Source organism: Pristis pectinata, chromosome 3 (assembly GCF_009764475.1).
Source record: "Pristis pectinata isolate sPriPec2 chromosome 3, sPriPec2.1.pri, whole genome shotgun sequence".
In the NCBI taxonomy this organism is placed as follows: domain Eukaryota; kingdom Metazoa; phylum Chordata; class Chondrichthyes; order Rhinopristiformes; family Pristidae; genus Pristis; species Pristis pectinata.
The window spans coordinates 54,627,237-54,645,562 of record NC_067407.1 but is presented as its reverse complement, the minus strand read 5'-3'; the positions used below and the strand labels follow the sequence as shown (position 1 = coordinate 54,645,562).

At 40.7% G+C, this 18,326-nt stretch overlaps 1 protein-coding gene across 1 annotated transcript; it reads right to left on the bottom strand.

The window, feature by feature from the left end:
• Window positions 1-3,734: 3,734 nt before the first annotated feature.
• On the bottom strand, window positions 3,735-17,096 carry LOC127568720 (regulator of G-protein signaling 4-like). The gene is made up of 5 exons (XM_052012790.1): window positions 16,973-17,096; window positions 15,885-15,992; window positions 12,765-12,826; window positions 6,827-6,993; window positions 3,735-5,398 (listed from the first exon to the last, which is right to left on the bottom strand). Exons 1-5 carry the CDS (start codon window positions 17,014-17,016, stop codon window positions 5,162-5,164), a joined length of 618 nt encoding a protein of 205 aa, XP_051868750.1. The 5' UTR covers window positions 17,017-17,096; the 3' UTR covers window positions 3,735-5,161.
• Window positions 17,097-18,326: the final 1,230 nt, after the last annotated feature.

The following is an 18,326-nucleotide window of genomic DNA, read 5'->3' as shown; positions in this document are numbered from 1 at the left end:
CTTGTGGAGTTTTTTGAGGAGGTCACTAAGAAAGTAGATGAAGGTAAGGCTGTGGGTGTTGTCTACATGGACTTTAGTGAGGCCTTTGACAAGGTACCACATGGGAGATTAGTTCAGAAGGTTCAGTCAATGGGTATCCATGGAAAGGTTGTAAACTGGATACAAAATTGGCTGAGTGGGAGAAGACAGAGAGTGGTTGTGGATGGTTGTTTCTCAGATTGGAGGCCTGTGACTAGTGGTGTGCCTCAGGGATCTGTGTTGGGGCCATTGTTGTTTGTTGTATATATCAATGATCTGGACGATAATGTGGTAAATTGGATGAGTAAGTTTGGGGATGACACTAAGATTGGAGGTGTAGTGGACAGTGAGGAGGGCTTTTAAAGCTTGCAGAGGGATCTGGACCAAACGGAAAAATGGTCCAGAAAATGGCAGATGGAATTTAATGCAGACAAGTGTGAGGTGTTGCATTTTGGAAGGACAAATCAAGCGGGGACATACACAGTAAATGGTAGGGCACTGAGGAGTGCGGAGGAACAAAGGGATCTGGGAGTTCAGATACATAATTCCTTGAAAGTAGAGTCACAGGTAGACAAGGTTGTAAAAAAGGCTTTTGGAATCCTGGCATTTATAAATCAAAGTATTGAGTCTAGGAGTTGGAATGTTTTGGTGAGGTTGTATAAGTCATTGGTGAGACCAAATTTAGAATATCATGTGCAGTTCTGGTCGCCGAACTACAGGAAGGATGTCAGTAAGATTGAAAGAGTGCAGAGGAGATTTACAAGAATGTTGCCAGGTCTTCAGGATTTGAGTTATAAGGAAAGATTGAACATGTTAGGACTTTATTCCTTGGAGCGGAGAAGAATGAGGGGAGATTAGATAGAGGTTTATAAAATGATGAGGGGCATAGACAGGGTTAATGTAAGTAGGCTCTTTCCACCTAGATTAGGAGAGATAAGTACGAGAGGACATGGCTTTAGGGTGAAAGGGGAAAGGTTTGGGGGAACATTAGGGGGAACTTCTTCACTCAAAGAGTGGTGAGAGTGTGGAATGGGCTGCCATCTGATGTGGTAAATGCGGGCTCGCTCTTAACTTTTAAGAGTAAATTGGATAGATACATGGACGAGAGAGGTTTGGAGGGGTACGGGCTGGGGGCAGGTAAATGGGACTAGCTGAATAATGTTTTGGTGTTTCCTCCCACATCTCAATGATGTGCAGGTTTGTAGGTTAATCGGACACTGAAAGCACAATGAGACAAAATAGCCTCCTATGTCACAAGGAAACTTGGAATATGGGTTGGCTTCACAGAGACTGGCTCCTCAAGGAGATGGGAATTCTCCTCAGGAAGGTGGCAGCTGGCATTGTGGACTTGTGGATATGTCCAGACTGGGAGCTTGCCCATGGTTCAGAGAATGACGAAGCACATTCAAATGCCATCCACAACTCTACATGGAAACCCCAACCTGCTTGAGGTCAGTAAGGGATGTCCCAGCCTGATGCCTGGACAATAGCAGCTCCAGATGCAAATGAAGACACTTGACTTTATTCGTGACAAAACAGATCTCTTGAAGGCTCCTGCCATGGCCTTCTTCTATCCAGCCCGTGCCAGCAGCTGCTGTCTCTCAACTGACTTCACTTGGGTCCAATAGGGCAGCACCATCTTTCTCAAGCCTCCCAGTTCTCAGATTGGGAATAATGGCCTGAGCCTGTCTGGTTTATACTGCTCAGTTAGAAGGGAAACATTTGTTCCAGGGAGAAGGGAAAGTAGTTGTGTTTTTATTATTTACTTCAAGTCAAGTCAAGTTTATTGTCAGATAAGATAAGATAAGATAAGATGTCTTTATTAGTCACATGTACATCAAAACACACAGTGAAGTGCATCTTTTGCGTAGAATGTTCTGGGGGCAGCCTGCAAGTGTCACCACGCTTCCGGTGCCAACATGGCATGCCCACAACTTCCTAACCCGTACATCTTTGGAATGTGGGAGGAAACCAGAGCACCTGGAGGAAACCCACACAGACACAGGGAGAACATACACACAAGTACAATGAAAAACTTACTTGCAGCAACATCACAGGCACATAGCATTAGAGGCACAACATTCAGAAGAAAAAACGTAAATTGTACACAAATTATACAAGAATTGTACAAGAAAGAACAAAATTAGAACCAAACAAAAAGAAACAAAGTTCATTGTAGTAGTTGAAGTGATTAAAGTGGTCCTTGTGTTGCTATACTGAGGCAGTGATTAGGGTTGTGCAGGTTGGTTCAAGTGGTTGAAGTTACTTTTAATTATTTAAGTTTGTTCTTAGTGAGTGGATGTGCTTTTTAGGCTTTTAAATGTTAATATTTTTGTCCTAACTATACTTCTATTAGTTTGCATGAACTGAGTGTTAGGTGAATGCCACAGAGCCACAGAGTCCCACAGCACGGAAACAGGCCCTTTGGCCCAACCAGTCCGTGCTGACCAAGATTCCCATCCAAGCCAGTCCCATTTGCTTGCGTTGGACCCATATCCCTCTAGAACATAGAACAGGGTGAATGTTTGTGAATGCCAACAACATTTACAGCTGCTGGCCAAAACATGGTTGCCAATGCTTCAGCCTCACCTTTAGCACTCAGACACTGCCCCGTGCAGCAGTGAGCATGAGGATTTCTTGAAGCCTCCTCCTCCTGTCCACTGTTTAATTGTTCACAATCACGTGTCAGAACTACAGGGCTTTTATCTTTTCTGTTCATTATGGGATGATCTAGCTCCGTCCACTGCAGGGTGTGACCCCTGGTCCTTTTCGGTGTGACTAGTGCGGCTCTGAGCATGGCTCTTGTACAGTCATCATTCTGCCAGGACTGATCAGGACTGATAGTAGTGGTAGAGAGAGGGATGTACCAGGGCATGAGCTTACAGATTGTGGTGATGTACATTTCTGCTATTGTGAGCAGCTAGATCTGTTCTGACACTATTCCATTTAGCACATTTGTGGTGCCACCCAACATAATGGAGAGTGTCCTTGGGGTGAAGATGGACTTTGTCTCCACAAGGATTGCGCAGTGGTCACTTCTATCAATGCTGTCATGGACAGGTGCATCTGCCACAGTAAGTTGGTGAGGATGAGGCCAACAAGGTGTGTTGATTCACTCGCAGCCTACTGAAGATCCAGTGGGGAAGCTATGCCCTTGAGGGTTCAACCAGCTCGGACAACTGTAGTGCTATCAAGCCACTCTTGGTGATGGACAAGCTCCCCCATCTAGACTGCAATCTGTACCCTCGGAGTTTCAAGTGTTTCACCCAAATGTTATTCAACATGGAGGAGCACAGATTCATCAGCAGGACAATGGTGACAATCAGAAGGAGGTTTTCTTTCTTATATTTGACCTGACGCTATGAAATTTCATGAGGTGCGAAGTCAATGAGTTACACCTTCCTGCCTGCATACTACTGTAATGGCAGCTCCAGTGCACAGCCCTGTCTGGGTGATATCAGACATTTAGCTCTCTTGGAAGATCCAGTTCATCCTAATGCAATCCCAATTGCTTGTGCTACTTTTAATGATAAGATTTGGATGTCAAAGCCTCTTTTTCAAGTCAGGCAATCCTACCCCAGTAAAAGTTACCACTTTCAGGAAGAAGGAGAAAATGTTGGAACACAATTAAAATTCACATGTTCAAATAAATCTTTTTAACAGTAATTGACATGTCAGTTAAAATAATAACCATTCCAAGTTGTAATTTAATATGAAACATAATTTATTTAAGTATTCAAAACAACAGGAAATTCCACACACCATAATTTAATCAATAAATATCAGAGAAATGCTGACTCTTACGCCTCAGGCTAAACTTTGTTTTTCATTGTTGTGTTGGTTACCAGATATTCATCACGGTGCAGCCTGTCAGAGTAACTTAAACATACATAGGGTGCAGCAATACTGAAGGTAATACATATAAAAATAATTAAACTTCCTTGTTATTCCTGATGTACAATAAATTATTATCAGATACCATCAATAACTGACTTTTACAGACACGTGTATATTCTTGATAGATGTACAGAACAATTAAGACTTTTATTTGCATCAACCATTCTCCCCCATCATGGATTCTATCTTGTTTAATAAAACATTATATGGTGAGTTCAAAAATCTTCCCTATAGTACAAATGCATATTTGAAAACAATGAATACTGTTTTCACTTGGTTGCTTGCAAACTAGCACAAGACTGACTTCTGTACAGATCACATCATGTTTTTTTCCACAAGAACTTTGTAGTGGTCAGAAAGAATCAGCCAGTAATGACCATACTGTATGTTGTCAAAATGTAAGGCATGCAGTTCATTTATTTTAATATTGAATATATCTGGGAGATAATGGCACATTACAGTATTTTGCTCACTCTTTTGAAGGTGTTAATGAACTTCCTTCTTGAAATACTATAGACCACATGCTGAGCTCACTCCCAAACCATGCCAGGATAGAGTGCTCCAAGATTTCCACCCAGCAAGCGTAAATGAATATTTGTCTCACGGGCATTTCACAGCTCCAGTGACCTGGGTTTCATCCTGAACTCTGGCACTGTCTGTGTGGAGTTTACATGTTCTCCCTGGGACCACTCGGGTTTCCCCCGGATGCTCTGCTTTCCTCCCACATCCAAAAGACGTGCGGGTTGGTAGGTTAATTGGTCACTGTAAATTACCCCTAATGTTGATGGGTGGTAGGAGAATTAAGGTGGTGTTAAAGGGTGCATGAGAGAGAATAGCTTACAGGGAAATAAATGGAGGAATGGGACATGGGAATGTTCTGAAAGTCAATGGGCTGAATGACCTTTGATGTAATAAGGAAATACAACATATGAGAAATATTAGGAATACAAACTTGTTCAATGAGAACAGTTCTTTGCCTAATTTCAGTGCATAAAATGAAGGGCACGGCACATAACTTTCCAACACAGGTATAATACCACTAGATTAAAGAATGAAATTTTTCTCAAAATTGTGCAAAAAATGTTACCTTAATTCTCAGGGGTTAAAGTGCAGCTTTTGATCAAATTTATTTACCATAACTTTCACCAACAACAAGAACTCTGAAGGCTTGATGTTAAATTATCTCAGAAATATTTCAATATTATCATCACATAAATAACAACTTTGTATTGATGGTCCAGGAACACTAAGCACGTAAGCGCTGGGGGTCAGAGGAAAAAGGGATTTGTTCTCTGGACTTGGGTTGGCTTCTGGCTTGAGTTTGGCTCAGTAAATCTAAGTAGATCTTTGACTTGAGAAATCTGGGATAAGAGTCTTTCTCCATCAAGGTATAGATCTTGCTTTGTGCTTCATCAAAGCAGGACGATGTTGGCTCCAGGATATTTTTCTTTGTCTTTTCTCTGATCTGGGATTCCAAATTCACCTGGAAGTTCAAGGAGGAAGATTCAGTCGATACAAGAGTATGTGCTCTACCTTGTTATATGAACTGAGAAATATTTTCACTGGGGAATTCTGATGTTATAATTAAAAAAAAACATTTGTGCAATAAAGGCAGCATCACAAAAGTAATTTCAGTGGTGTATTATTATTAAAAAGATAGTAAAAAATAGAAGAACATCACATGTTATCAACTATGGCTCATTATTCATCTTTAATTATGATTTCAACAGCATGATTTTAAAGGTAATTGAAGGGTTAACATTCTGGGGAGTGAATAGGTGTCTGTGTGATACACGTGGTGGCATTGTGCCACCTCCAGCACCTGCATTTAGGATCAAAGACACCTTAATTAAATGTCTTTTATGTTCATCTGTTTGTCTGTAGTTTTCTCTGTAATTCTGTATGTACGGGGTTTGCTTCACTCAAACCCAGTTTCCAACAGGCAACCTCACCAAAAAAAATGCACAAAAATGCTTGCAATGGAAATTGAGAAAATCTGAATTGAGAAAATTGGATTGAATCTGGATATTGTCCTCAAGCTGAATTAAAGCAGATCGCTGAAGCAGATTAAAGTTACATGAATGTGAAAGGCATAACTAGAGGAAAGAATATTTCCTGTTCACCTGGAGTTTACACTGTAACATTCCTCAACAACAAAACAAAATGAAAAAAAATCAATTCTTTTCCTCTTGTATTCAAATAATCACAACTCATGACAGAACTGGAATACCCATGTTACCCTGATATTGTTAGTGTTAGAAATGATGCTTTTCAGTCAAATATTAAACTGAGGGATAATCTAATGTAAATTACCCCTTATTGTAGGTAAGTTGCAAAAGAATCAAAGAGGAGTTGATGGGACTTTGAGAGAATATATTGCAGCAATATCGTGAAATTAAAGAAGGGAAAATAAGGTATCTTTATTAGTCACATGTACATCGAAACACACAGTGAAATGCATCTTTTGCGTAGTGTTCTGGGGGGCAGCTCCAGGCTCCAGAAGTGTCGCCACGCTTCTGGTGCCAACATAGCATGCCCACAACTTCCTAACTCGTACGTCTTTGGAATGTGGGAGGAAACCGGAGCACCTGCAGGAAACCTGTGCAGAGAACATACAAACTCCTTACAGACAGTGGCCGGAATTGAACCCAGGTCGCTGATGCTGTAATAGCGTTACGCTAACCACTACACTACCGTGATAGCTCTACAGGGAGCCAACATGACCTGAAGAACCAAATGGCCTCCTTCTGAATAGCAGTAAGTCCCTCAAGCATAGAAAGAGGATATTCAGTCCATTGAGTTTATGCCAGTGCATTCACCACCTTTGTTTCCTTTGATCTAAAAGACCCTCACCCATTAAGATAAAATTTCTCCACCACTGAATTACTTTTCCCTTTGTTCGCAGACTTACTTCTCTGGGAGCATCGACTGCGACATATTCATCGAAAATCTTCTTTGCCTTCAAGGCCAGTTTTGCAGTTGACTTGTTTCTTCTGTATGCCTCACACTCCAACCAGAACTTGATATTCTCCTCGCTGAACTCAGATTGCAGAAATTCAGCAAAAACCACCAGGCCATCTATGGGCAAAGAAAATGACAGTCCTTGTGTAAATTACAGAAACTAACAGGCGATGCGCCAGCAACTAACAGGCAATGAGAGGACAGAAATTACTAATGAGGATATAATCAGACCAATGCTTCATGCTTTGCCTCAAAGTCTCACTTGCTTTTAGTTTCTGGGGAGTTATTTTAAAAGGATTAACTCCTCGGTTATTTGTCCCTATCAATCAGTGACATGCAATTGAGAACTAAAAATGCCAGGGCAACCACTAAAACCAGCAAGATCTTTTAGAGTGTCAAGAGTAATAGGGTCACAGGGCAGAGAAACAAGTCCTTCAGCTCTCTGAGTCCATGCTGACAGCGAGTCACCATCTACATCAACCCTACACTAATCTGGTTTTACTCTCCACGCATCTCATCAACAGCCCCCAGATTCTAACACTTACTTAAGGGCAATCTAGAGTGGCCAAGTAACCCATCAGCCCACTTTGGGGTGTGGGAGGAAACCTGGAGCATCCCATCCGGAGGAAACCCACACAGCCCCAGGGAAAATGTGCAAACTCCACACAGACAACACCTGAGGTCAGGATTGAACCCAGGTTGTCGGCGCTGTGAGGCAGCAGATCTACCAGCTGCGCCGCTGTGCTGTCTCTTGCCAAGGGTGGGAAATGATTGCAAACCAGAGCAAAAAGGCAGATCTTGCATCAAAAATAAATATCATCATGTTTAACTATTACTGGCAGACACAGCAATGCAATTACTTCTCTTTGAAAGAGAAGTAGGGAAGGAATAAAGCAATGCTGAATTGTAGCGTGGCTCCCTAAAGAGCAAACTGCTGCAACGTGATCTTTTATTCACATGCACTTCAAATTCAGTTGTTTTGAATGAATGAGCACGGTTTTGAATTCAGTGGTGAGGAATTAATAGGAAAGAGCATCAGACTCTGTCACTCATTTCAGCTCAAGCATACCCCTCTGAACAATTATCCAAACATGAATAAAACATTTGTCAACACAGAATCAATAGTAAGTGACCCTAGCAATGACCATACTTCTGGATAAATCGTTGGGAATCAAAGCAGGCCAGCTGTGAGTGACAGAGAAACCACAGGAGGCCTGCTGATCCAGATGCAAAGTAACATCCACCATATGGCCCTAGATGACTGGGACAGCTGACAACACGAACAAGCACCCTGCTTCCAGGATGGCTGAGCTGACCGCCTACACGTACTTCCAGCCTGGAGCATGGGAAGGTTTCCCATTGCCACTGTGGCTCCATGGTGACCGAAGTTTACAAGAAGCCAGATTAAGCACTGCATCCCATCTCCTGCAATCCCTGAGGGAAGGGCGCCGTTGCCATTATTTCACTGAAAGCCACAGCTGCAATTTATTATCACTATAGCACAGCACCGTCCAAAATTTAAAGAAACCTCGTGACGTTTGTTTAACAAATCTTATATTTTTGGTTTGGTGAAGAAAAGCCAGGTCTCTCCAATCAACGTTGACATCACATGTTTCCAGTGGCACAATGTAATTTGCATCCTTTGCTAATACATTTTAAAAGTTTGAAATTATTTTTTTGGAAGGCAGAGATCTTTAAAATTCCACCAGGAGCTCACTGCATGAATATGTCTTAAAGCACCAACAAGGACGGTACAGGTAAGTTCCATGTTGAGTTGGGTTACCAATCTCAGGGCTGCCACCTAACGTAGCCCCGAGGTCTCCCAGTTAAAAAGCGGGGACACAAAGTCATCACTCACGACCACTCACAAAATGGGTTTATGTGGATAATAGTTGATGACCAGCTAGGGGAATGATGAGGACTTCTAAGGCAAAGAACCAATAAAAGAAACCTGCTATCAGGCAACAAATGGCACCTGGGAATGTACCTGTCAGTGGAAATGGATGCCTTCATTTATATACATTGCCTTCAGTTTATGAAGAATACAGAGAGAATCATTCCTTGGATTTATCCGTTGCTGGAGATTGGTTGTTAATATGGAGATAGGGCCACTGCCAAGTTTAGTAATAACAATAGTAAACATATTTGTACATTGATAAATGAACACCAGGGTTCTCGGTCTTGAGTTTCTTTTGCTCAAGGCAGTTCGTGATGCTCATCCTCATGAGCGATTAAAATTGACCTCATTTATCAACAGCCTGTTTGATTTAAAAAGTTTCTGAACTGAACAGCAGAGATATGATGGAAAATACAATAGTGCTCTTCAATGGTTTAGTCATGAATTTAGACGCACATCAGGTTTTCAAGAAATCGTTTTGAATCAATTTCCATAACCCTGGCAGGATATTTAATCAGGTCCCTCAATAACTGGGTCATTAACTAGACAAGCTCTGTTCTCCCTGGAGCAGAGGCGTTTAAGAGGGGACGGCTGAAGTATATAAAATTATGAGGGGAACAGATAGGGTAGGCTGCAAGAAACTATTCCCCATATCAGATGGAGATAAAACTTAGAGGACATAGGTTTAATGAAGGGGGAAGAGATTTAGAGGAGACCTGAGGGGGACCTTTTTCACCCAGAGTGGTGAGTACATGGAATACACTACCTGAGAGAGCGGTGGAAGCAAAGTTGCTGGCAGCATTTAAGAAGTATCTAGAGGAGGACTGAAATCACCTAGGCATTGAAGTCTACTGACCAAGTGTGGAAAAATGGGATTAATAGGGATGGGTGCCCACCAGTTCGTATGACTCTGATGGCCTGTTTCCATTCTGTATGACCCTATGACTATCTTCAGACATATCTCAAGAATCCCAATGGCATGCCTCAATAGCCCCAGTGACTTTTACTCAATAACCCCAGTGACTATACTCGATAGCCCAACTGAAAATGTTCAATTACCCTTGTGACATTACTCAATAAAGCCAGTGGGGTGTCTCAATAGCCCCACTAACATTGGTCAGCAACCACAGTAGAATATGTTATAAATTTTTATATCATGAGAACAATTAACCCATAAGTGTAATTTTGATAACAAACTATTTTGTACGAAAACTGCAATTGTTTTATTTAAACTAATTGTGAATGAATATTTCTGTAAAGGCTGAATATAACTCATTTTTAGCAACACAAGATGCCAACTTAAAATTTTGGATAATCACAAGAGAGCAGTTTTCTAGAATAAGTGTAGCTCTTTGAAAAGCCAGTTTGCTCCCACACTTCTTCCAGTGCTATATTACATTTGGAGATTACTGGATGGAGTGGATTAGATAGAATGGACTGAGAAAGGTCAGTCAATGAGCAGTGGCCGATATTTAAGCAGCTATTGTATAATGCTGAGCAGAAGTATATCCCCATCAGAAAGAGGAACCATGAGAAAGATGGACTATGTTTAACAAGGAGCTCAAGGAAAATATTCAATCAAAAACTGAAGCATACAAAATGTTGAAAGCTAATGGTAGATCAGAGGGCTAGGAATTTTTAAGGAACCAGCAGCAGGCTAAAAAGCTAAGAAATAGGGAGAAATTGATCAGGCAAATAAACTGGCAAGTTATATCAAAACAACCATGGATATGTAACATGGAAGAGTGTAATCAAGGTAAATGTGGGATCCTTTGAGAGTGAGACTGGGGAATTAATGAAGGGAAATAAGGAAATAGTGAGTACTTTGCATCAGTGCGCTTCATGATGGAGAATGCTGCAAACATCCCAGAGATAACGGTGAAAGTCAAAAATTAAACCAAAACTGCAGATGATGGAAATCTGAGATAAAAACAGAAATTGTTGGAAACACACAGCCGGTCAGGCAGCGTCTTTTGAGAGAGAAACAGAATTAAAGTTTTAGTGGGAGACTCATCATCAGAGACTCTTCACCCACTCTGATGAAGGGGGTCTCCAACCTGAAACTTCAATTCTGTTTCTCTTTCCACAGATGCTGCCTGACCTGCTGAGTTTTTCCAGTATTTTCTGTATTTATCTCAAAAATAACAGATGGGCTTGTTTCAAATAGGAGGCAATAACATATCAATCCCTATCACATGGGACTATGTATTGGAAAACTAATGGGACTAAAAGCGGACAAGTTGCCAGGAATTAATGTTCTGCATCCAAGGGGTTTGAAGGAAGTAGCTGCAGAGAGAGTAGACCCATTAGTTGAAGATTTTCATAATTCATTGAGTTTCAGGAGGTTGTCTGTATGTTGGAAAATTCTAAAAGTGAAAGAAGGGAGACAAAAAGTAGGAAACAATAGGCTAGCTAGCATAATATCTGTTGGGAAGATGCCGGAGTCTTTTATCAAGGAAGAAAGAGCTAACCATTTAGGAAGGCTTGATGAAGTTAAACCAATCAATATAGTTTTATGAAAAGTATTGGGGAAGTGTGTTAATGTGAATTGAACACTGGTTGTCATCTCGAAGCCAAAGAGTTGGAATAAATTGGCCTTTTTCAGACTGGAAACCATAGATTCAGTGCTTTATCCTCAATTATTTAATATCTATATTAATAACTTGGAGGAAGGGACACAGTATAAAGAATCCAAGTTTGCTGATGACACAAAAATAGGTGGGAGGACATATTTAGATCCTCCGAAAGGATACAGGCACGGTAGTGTAGCGGTTAGCGTAATGCTTTATAGTGCCAGCAACCCAGGTTCAATTCCCGCCGCTAACTGTAAGGAGTTTGTACGTTCTCCTTGTGTCTGCGTGGGTTTCCTCCGGGTGCTCCGGTTTCCTCCCACATTCCAAAGACGTACAGGTTAGGAAAATATGGGCATGCTATGTTGGCGCCGGAAGCGTGGTGACACTTGCGGGCTGTCACCCAAATCACTACGCAAAAAGATGTATTTTACTGTGTGTTTTAATTTACATGTGACTAATAAAGATCTTATTTTATCTTAGATAGGTTGAGTGAGGGGGAAAGCACTTGGAAAATGGAGTTTAATGTAGGGAAATGTAAGGTTGGCGGGAGGAATCAAAAGGCAGACTATTATCTAAATGGAACGAGATTCCAAATGACAGAAGTACAGAGGAATCTAGGTACTCTTGTGCATGTAACACAAAAGGTTAGCAGGCAGGTGCAGCAGGTAATTAAGAAGTCAAATGGCATATTGGCCTTTATTGATAGGGAATTGGAGATTATAAATAAAGAGGTATTGTTACAATTGTACAGGGTGTTGTTGAGACTATTGCTGGAGAACTGTATACAGATTGGTCCCCTTATTTAAGAAAGAATATACTAACATTGGAGGCAGTCCAGAAAAGATTCACTGGGCTAATTCCTTGAATGCGAGGGTTGTCCTGTTAATTAGACCTGTTGTCTTTGGAGTTTGGAGGAATGCGAAGTGACCTTATTGAAACACATAATCTTTTAAGAGCGCCCGACAGGGGAGATCCCAAGATATTTGCACATTTCTGGAATTCTCTGCACTTTGGGCTGTGGAGACCAGATCATTGGAGGTATATGAAGAGAAGGTACATAAATTTTTGAAAGATTAGGGAATTGAGGGCTATGGGGAACTGACACAGAAGAGGAGGTGAGATCTGGGGCAGAGAAGACACGATCGTTTTGAATAGTGGGGCTGGGTTGGGGTGTCAGATGGCATTCTCCTGCTTCCATGTTGTGTATATTCTTGTGTGTATTAGTCCAAGTCATTTTAGAAGGTGACAGCTGTAGTTTAGAACTTAATGAATATCTTAGGTGTCTGCACTTTCCAGATCTTTGCTGTTATGCAAGCAACTCCCATTTGTAACACAAAACAGAACATTTTATCAGATTATGAATTCAAATAATATAAAGCACATTTCATGGGGTAACATTTTTTTTTAAAGTTACTTACTTTTATGAGTTATTAGTCTTTGCAAAGATTCACTCCATTCTTTGACCTCATCCCAACTGAGTCTGTGTAAAGACAAAGAAATAGGCAATTAGAGACTAAATCCTTTCACACCTTGGAAATGCACAGAGGATTATGTACAACAGATTATTGCAGGTGATAAAGTACTGTAAACAAAATGTAAATCCTGCATCAATACTTGGGAACGATAAAAAAATGCTCTGCGAGAATGAGCACTTATCTGTTGCTTAGAGCAGTGTCAGAGACAATTCTACATTTTTGTCAATTCCATATCTTGAAAGCTTTTCATATAGATCCCTATCCCAGTGTTATATTCTCAAACAATTAGTGGGATCCAGAAACACAAAACTAGAATTAATTTTAAGGAAATGTAGATAGTGGCAATGACATCCAGTTTTCATGTGATGTTCCGTCAATACCCAAGACTTGCAATAGGAGTCAGTGCACAAATCATTGGTCAGCAAAGCTCACTGATTAATGGCCAGATAGGTCCATGTTGTTAGAATGTGACAGTTGGTCAGGCCGAGGCCAGATTTAATCCAGTGATTTATCATTGGCTGATTCTCCCCTGGTCGAGACTTGTGTAGAACAGCGTGATAATAAAAAAAATAATAAAAAGTAATGGTAGGAAGCATGCAGCTCTCTGCAACTGTTATGATCCTCTGCTCTGCCCATGCAAACCCTGTTCTGCCATAGAAAGAATTGGCAAGACATTAAGTTGGAGAAAATTAATCATATTAACGTAAAATGCAAGAAGCACTCAGAAAGTCAGGCACCATTTGTGGAAAAAAAAACTGACACCTTTGACCCGAAATGTTAATTCAGTTTTTCTTTCCAGTGGTGTTGCCTGATCTGCTAAGTGTTTTCTGTTTTTGTTTCAGATTTCCAGAATCTGTAGGTTCTTTGTTTGATTTTCCAATTAATCATATTAAAACTCTTGGGGTTTTATTCTGGTTTGTATCCAGCAACAGAGCTAAGCTTCAAAAAAAAATTTTTTCTGAGGTAGTCAAGCACTTTAAGATATTCTGTGGTTGTGAAAGATGCTATAAAAATGCAGGTCTTTCATTCTCCTGAACCCTGTGGAAATTGGGTGAGAGCAGGTGGCAAGTTTGGCTAAGACAAACTCTTCTTTCATTTGGTTGAAAGAACAGCAAGAGACTTAACTTCAGGCCTCATCTGACTGGCCAGCTGGTCAAGGATCTGGAAGGCCACAGATCCCATTGGAATCATGTCCAGCAAGAGGGAATGCATTTTAGAGAGTAGAGGGGTTTGGGGGGATAGAGTGGTGCAGAGGGAAGGAACGTCAATTTTCTTCTCTTCACAAGGAAAATTGGTGGGGGATTAGGATTGCTTGTGAGATCACAAATACTAGTTGGGCCAAAATAGCTTCATTCTATGTATTTAAGGAAAAATGGAAAAAATGAACAAGCTTCAATCCATCACATTATGGCCTTCAAACTCCCCTTGTCCTGTACACTCTATCTCAGATTCAACAGCCAAAATTCAACTAGATGTCAAGGCAAGGTGAACAATTAATCCACAGTAATACAGAGTCCCTTCATTTCCTCCTGTGCCAAAGTGAAGTGAAATAAGATACTTCATGTCCACTATATGGACAGTGATATCACTGCCAACAGCTTTGGCTAAACAGAAATGGACACCTGAGTGACAATCAGTAAGAACAGGATCAGTAATATACAATTTTTCAAAATAATAGCAATATTGGGAAGGGTTCTATTTGAGCTACCTTATGACAAATCAACTGAGGTTTGTGGCAGATTAACACGTAAAAAAATCTGTCTGTATTACAAATGAGTCTGTGATCCAGTGAGCTCAGAAACTATTGGCGTCTTCTTAGATGATGAAGAGGGGAGGAACAGAATAAAATCTGTACACTCACCCACAAAGCTCTTTCTCAGATTGCTTCCTAATTTTTCTTATTTTCTTGTGGTTTACATAAGTAATAAAACTGCTTGGTCTTCGAACGAAAAGTGTGAAGTGATACACTTTGGAAGATTGAATTTGAAGGCAGAATACAAGGTTAATGGCAGGATTCTTAGCAGTGTGGAGGAACAAAGGGATCTTGGGGTCCATGTCCATAGATCACTCAAGGTTGCCTTGCAGGTTGATAGGGTTGTTAAGAAGGCGTATGGCGTGTTGGCCTTCATTAGTCAGGGTATTAAGTCCAAGAACCGCGAGGTAACATTGCAGCTCTATAGAACTCTGGTTAGACCACACTTGGAGCATTGTGTTCAGTTCTGGTCGCGTCATTATAGGAAGGATGTGGAAGCTTTAGAGAGAGTGCAGAGGAGATTTACCAGGATGCTGCCTGCATTGGAGAGTATGTCTTATGAGGATAGGTTGAATGAGCTAGGGCTTTTCTCTTTGGAATGAAGGAGGATGAGAGGTGACTTGATAGAGGTGTACAAGATGATAAGAGGTATAGGTCGAGTGGACGGTCAGACTTTTACCCCAGGCAAAAGTGGCTAACATGAGGAGGCATCATTTGAAGGTGATTAGCGGAAGGTATAGGGGGGATGTCAGAGGCAAGTTTTTTTTTACACAGAGAGTGGTGGGTGCGTGGAACACAGTGCCAGCAGAGGTTATGGAGGCAGATACATTTGGGACATTTAAGAGACTCTTAGATTGGCACATGAATGACAGAAAAATGGAAGGCTATGTGGGAGGGAAGGGTTAGATAGAGCAGGATAAAATGTTGGCACAACGTCATGGGCCGAAGGGCCTGTACTGTGCTGTAATATTCTATGTTTGGTCTAAACCTTTTCAGACCACTTTGGGTTGTGAATTATGAGGCTCATCGTTCCCCACTACAGTGAGGTGTAGGTGGACTTGAGAGTTGGTCAAATCAGAGAGTGGCATCAAGAAGGAAGCACTGGTGAGTCCAAATGTTTTGCTTACCTCCACACATCTGAAAACTAGTGGGAGCTTGCAATGCATGTTTAATAATCTGGAAGTGAGACATTAACAAAAGCACACACCTTGACTTCTCACCTTCTCACCACACCTGTGTACCTCCTAGTAAGGAACACTGCAAATCTGAACATTGCATATTGTCCAAAAGGGTTTCAAGAGGAAAATCACCTGTGAGCTACACCTGTCTTATCCTTCTTGATGGGCACCGAGCTATGATCAGTCCATGCTTCTGGTTTAGGCAACAGGAAGCCAAGGCGATGTTTCATGTCCTTTGCGCTGTGAGGAATCAATATAAACACGATTAAGAAAAGGAATGAATGCTAGTTTCAAAAGATTAGCAATAGCTCTGAAACCTCACTACAGTGAAGTGTTACCAAGGTTGTAATGAAACTGCACTGACTAATTGTTTGAACGTTGCATAGGTGAAGATACCAACAATAACAAATAGAACAGATTCCATTTTATTTAAATGGGAGCTCTTTAGCAAAATAGTCTGTAATGAGATACATATTGTATATAGTTTGCATCTTCTCTTTAAACATAAAGTAACAATAAACTAAATACCTTAGCAGCACCTCAAAGGGAATTTTATATAGTGGAGTTACAGTATCAGGTAGAAATAGCTCTAAGTACTGGGTCAAAAATAAATGCTCAGGGGAGAAACAGAGATTTGCCATGGCCAGGAGTTTGAATTGTTGCTATTGGCAAGTCAGGACTAAGACACAAGGATAACAAACAAGGCTGTGCTAAACTACTTTTTTACAACACTGAATTTACTCAGTTATATTAATCCTTTTGAAGAACTGTCATTTAAGACATTAAGCATGTCTCTGTGGGAAAGGATCAATATCTACATAGATCACTGCTATTTAACATAAACAGAAGGATTTACAGCAACAGCATTTGTCATTATGAAAGGAAGAGAGGTTTTTCACTTTGAATTCCCTTTTCTAAATTCATATTTTTACAGAGAACTGAAGGAAGCTGTGAATCAACTACCTCTCAGTGTTGTTCAATGTCATTCAGCTTTCCGTGTTTATCCTGTATGACAAAAATTAGGCACATCATCCAATTATTCCCATAAATATACCACAAGGGTTTCCATTCCTTTTCATTAAAATCTGATCACCTGGTCATCTACAAGATACATGTATGTTTTATTCCTGCAAACCGCATTGGGTTAAGCAAAATGTGAAGTGAACATTTCTGGAAATACAGCAAAAAGAAATCGTAACTCCATATAATTAAAGGCATACCTTTTGAGGCAAGTCGCAGGCAGGGCAGCTAGTCCTTTACACATGTTGATAGTAATCAGTCTCTGTTGATTGTTATCAGTTCACTTTGGCTTGGTAACGTTGAGGTTTCTGATCCAGCTCTCTGCAGAGACAAGCCTTTTATATGGTGTGTTCAACATACAGGGGCCAAGCAAGTGGCCAATGGCAGCTCCTGCAGTACACCGGTAGTGATGACGACTAACTGCCAAAGTCAACAGTCAGACCAGCATAATGCCTTAAACAGCCACAGTTTGTTTTCTTCTTACCAGAAATTACAAGTCTGTATTGTGACCCAATCTCTTTGTTAATTTTGGGTTTTCCCCTACAATGATTTACACATATCCTGGCTCTGAAGTTCAAACAACACAGAAATAAAAAGTAAATTACTATTAGCTATGCCTTACCCCTATTTATCTCACCAAGCAATTCCTTTCAGGGATCCTATCCTGCAAGTAAAACATTCCTTGAAGTGGTCTCTGTTAACCTATTTCCTGGGTACCAAGCTATCCATTACCACCCAGGAGCAAAATCTTTTGTAGAAGATATGTTTAACTCCTTGAGAGTCAATGTGGTGTCTCCAGGTCATTTGCAGCACAAGGCAATGTCTTTTAGCAAATGATGTGTTTGAATGAGATAACACACATTTTATCTCAATTTTGAAAAAATGCAGAAACCCATCTTTAATTAGAAAAAGTACACGAAGCAAGTATAATATATATTAAATCACTCATTATATACTAGTCATCACTTTTAAAGTATTACTTATTCACTAACCCTTATATTATAAATTAGCGGGTTACTGGAGCTATGGCATAGATCAGTCGTCATCTAACTTAATGGCAGAAGAGGCTTGCAGTGCTGCACTGTTTATGTAGTTTTGGCATTGTGTGTGCATCTGTGTGTGTGTGTGTGTGTGTGTGTGTGTGTGTGTGTGTGTGTGTGTGTGTGTGTGTGTGTGTGTGTGTGTGTGTGTGTGCGTGCGTGCGTCTGTGTGTGTGTCTGTGTCTGTGTGTCTCTGTGTAGGATATTCTGGTTCATGTTTGCAATGTGTATTGTAACCAGGGCCTATACATAAGTGGAACTCGACACAAAATAGTATGAGAATCAGAATTGTTCTTTCATTTGCAAGCCATATAATCAGGCACATGTTATTGTTGCCATGTTTCATTGGTTTTATTATGGACTGGCGATAGCGAACCCAGGACCACATACAGTGAATGCGTAACTGTATGCAAGGAAGCTAAGCATAACAGAAAAATCTGCCAGAACTAGTGTCATGTTAAAACAGACATATGCCAAATACTGTGAGCAATAGTGTATTAGTAAAAAAAATACC

What these genes read in the sequence shown, in the direction of transcription:
- LOC127568720 (XM_052012790.1), bottom strand. Translation starts at nt 17,016, where the DNA reads ATGTGTAAAGGACTAGCTGCCCTGCCTGCGACTTGCCTCAAAAG. An exon ending in AAGACTAATAACTCATAAAA is followed by an intron (nt 6,994 to 12,764) that starts GTAAGTAACTTT and finishes CTTTGCCCATAG; the next exon opens with ATGGCCTGGTGGTTTTTGCT. An exon ending in CAGTCGATGCTCCCAGAGAA is followed by an intron (nt 5,399 to 6,826) that starts GTAAGTCTGCGA and finishes TTGAACTTCCAG; the next exon opens with GTGAATTTGGAATCCCAGAT.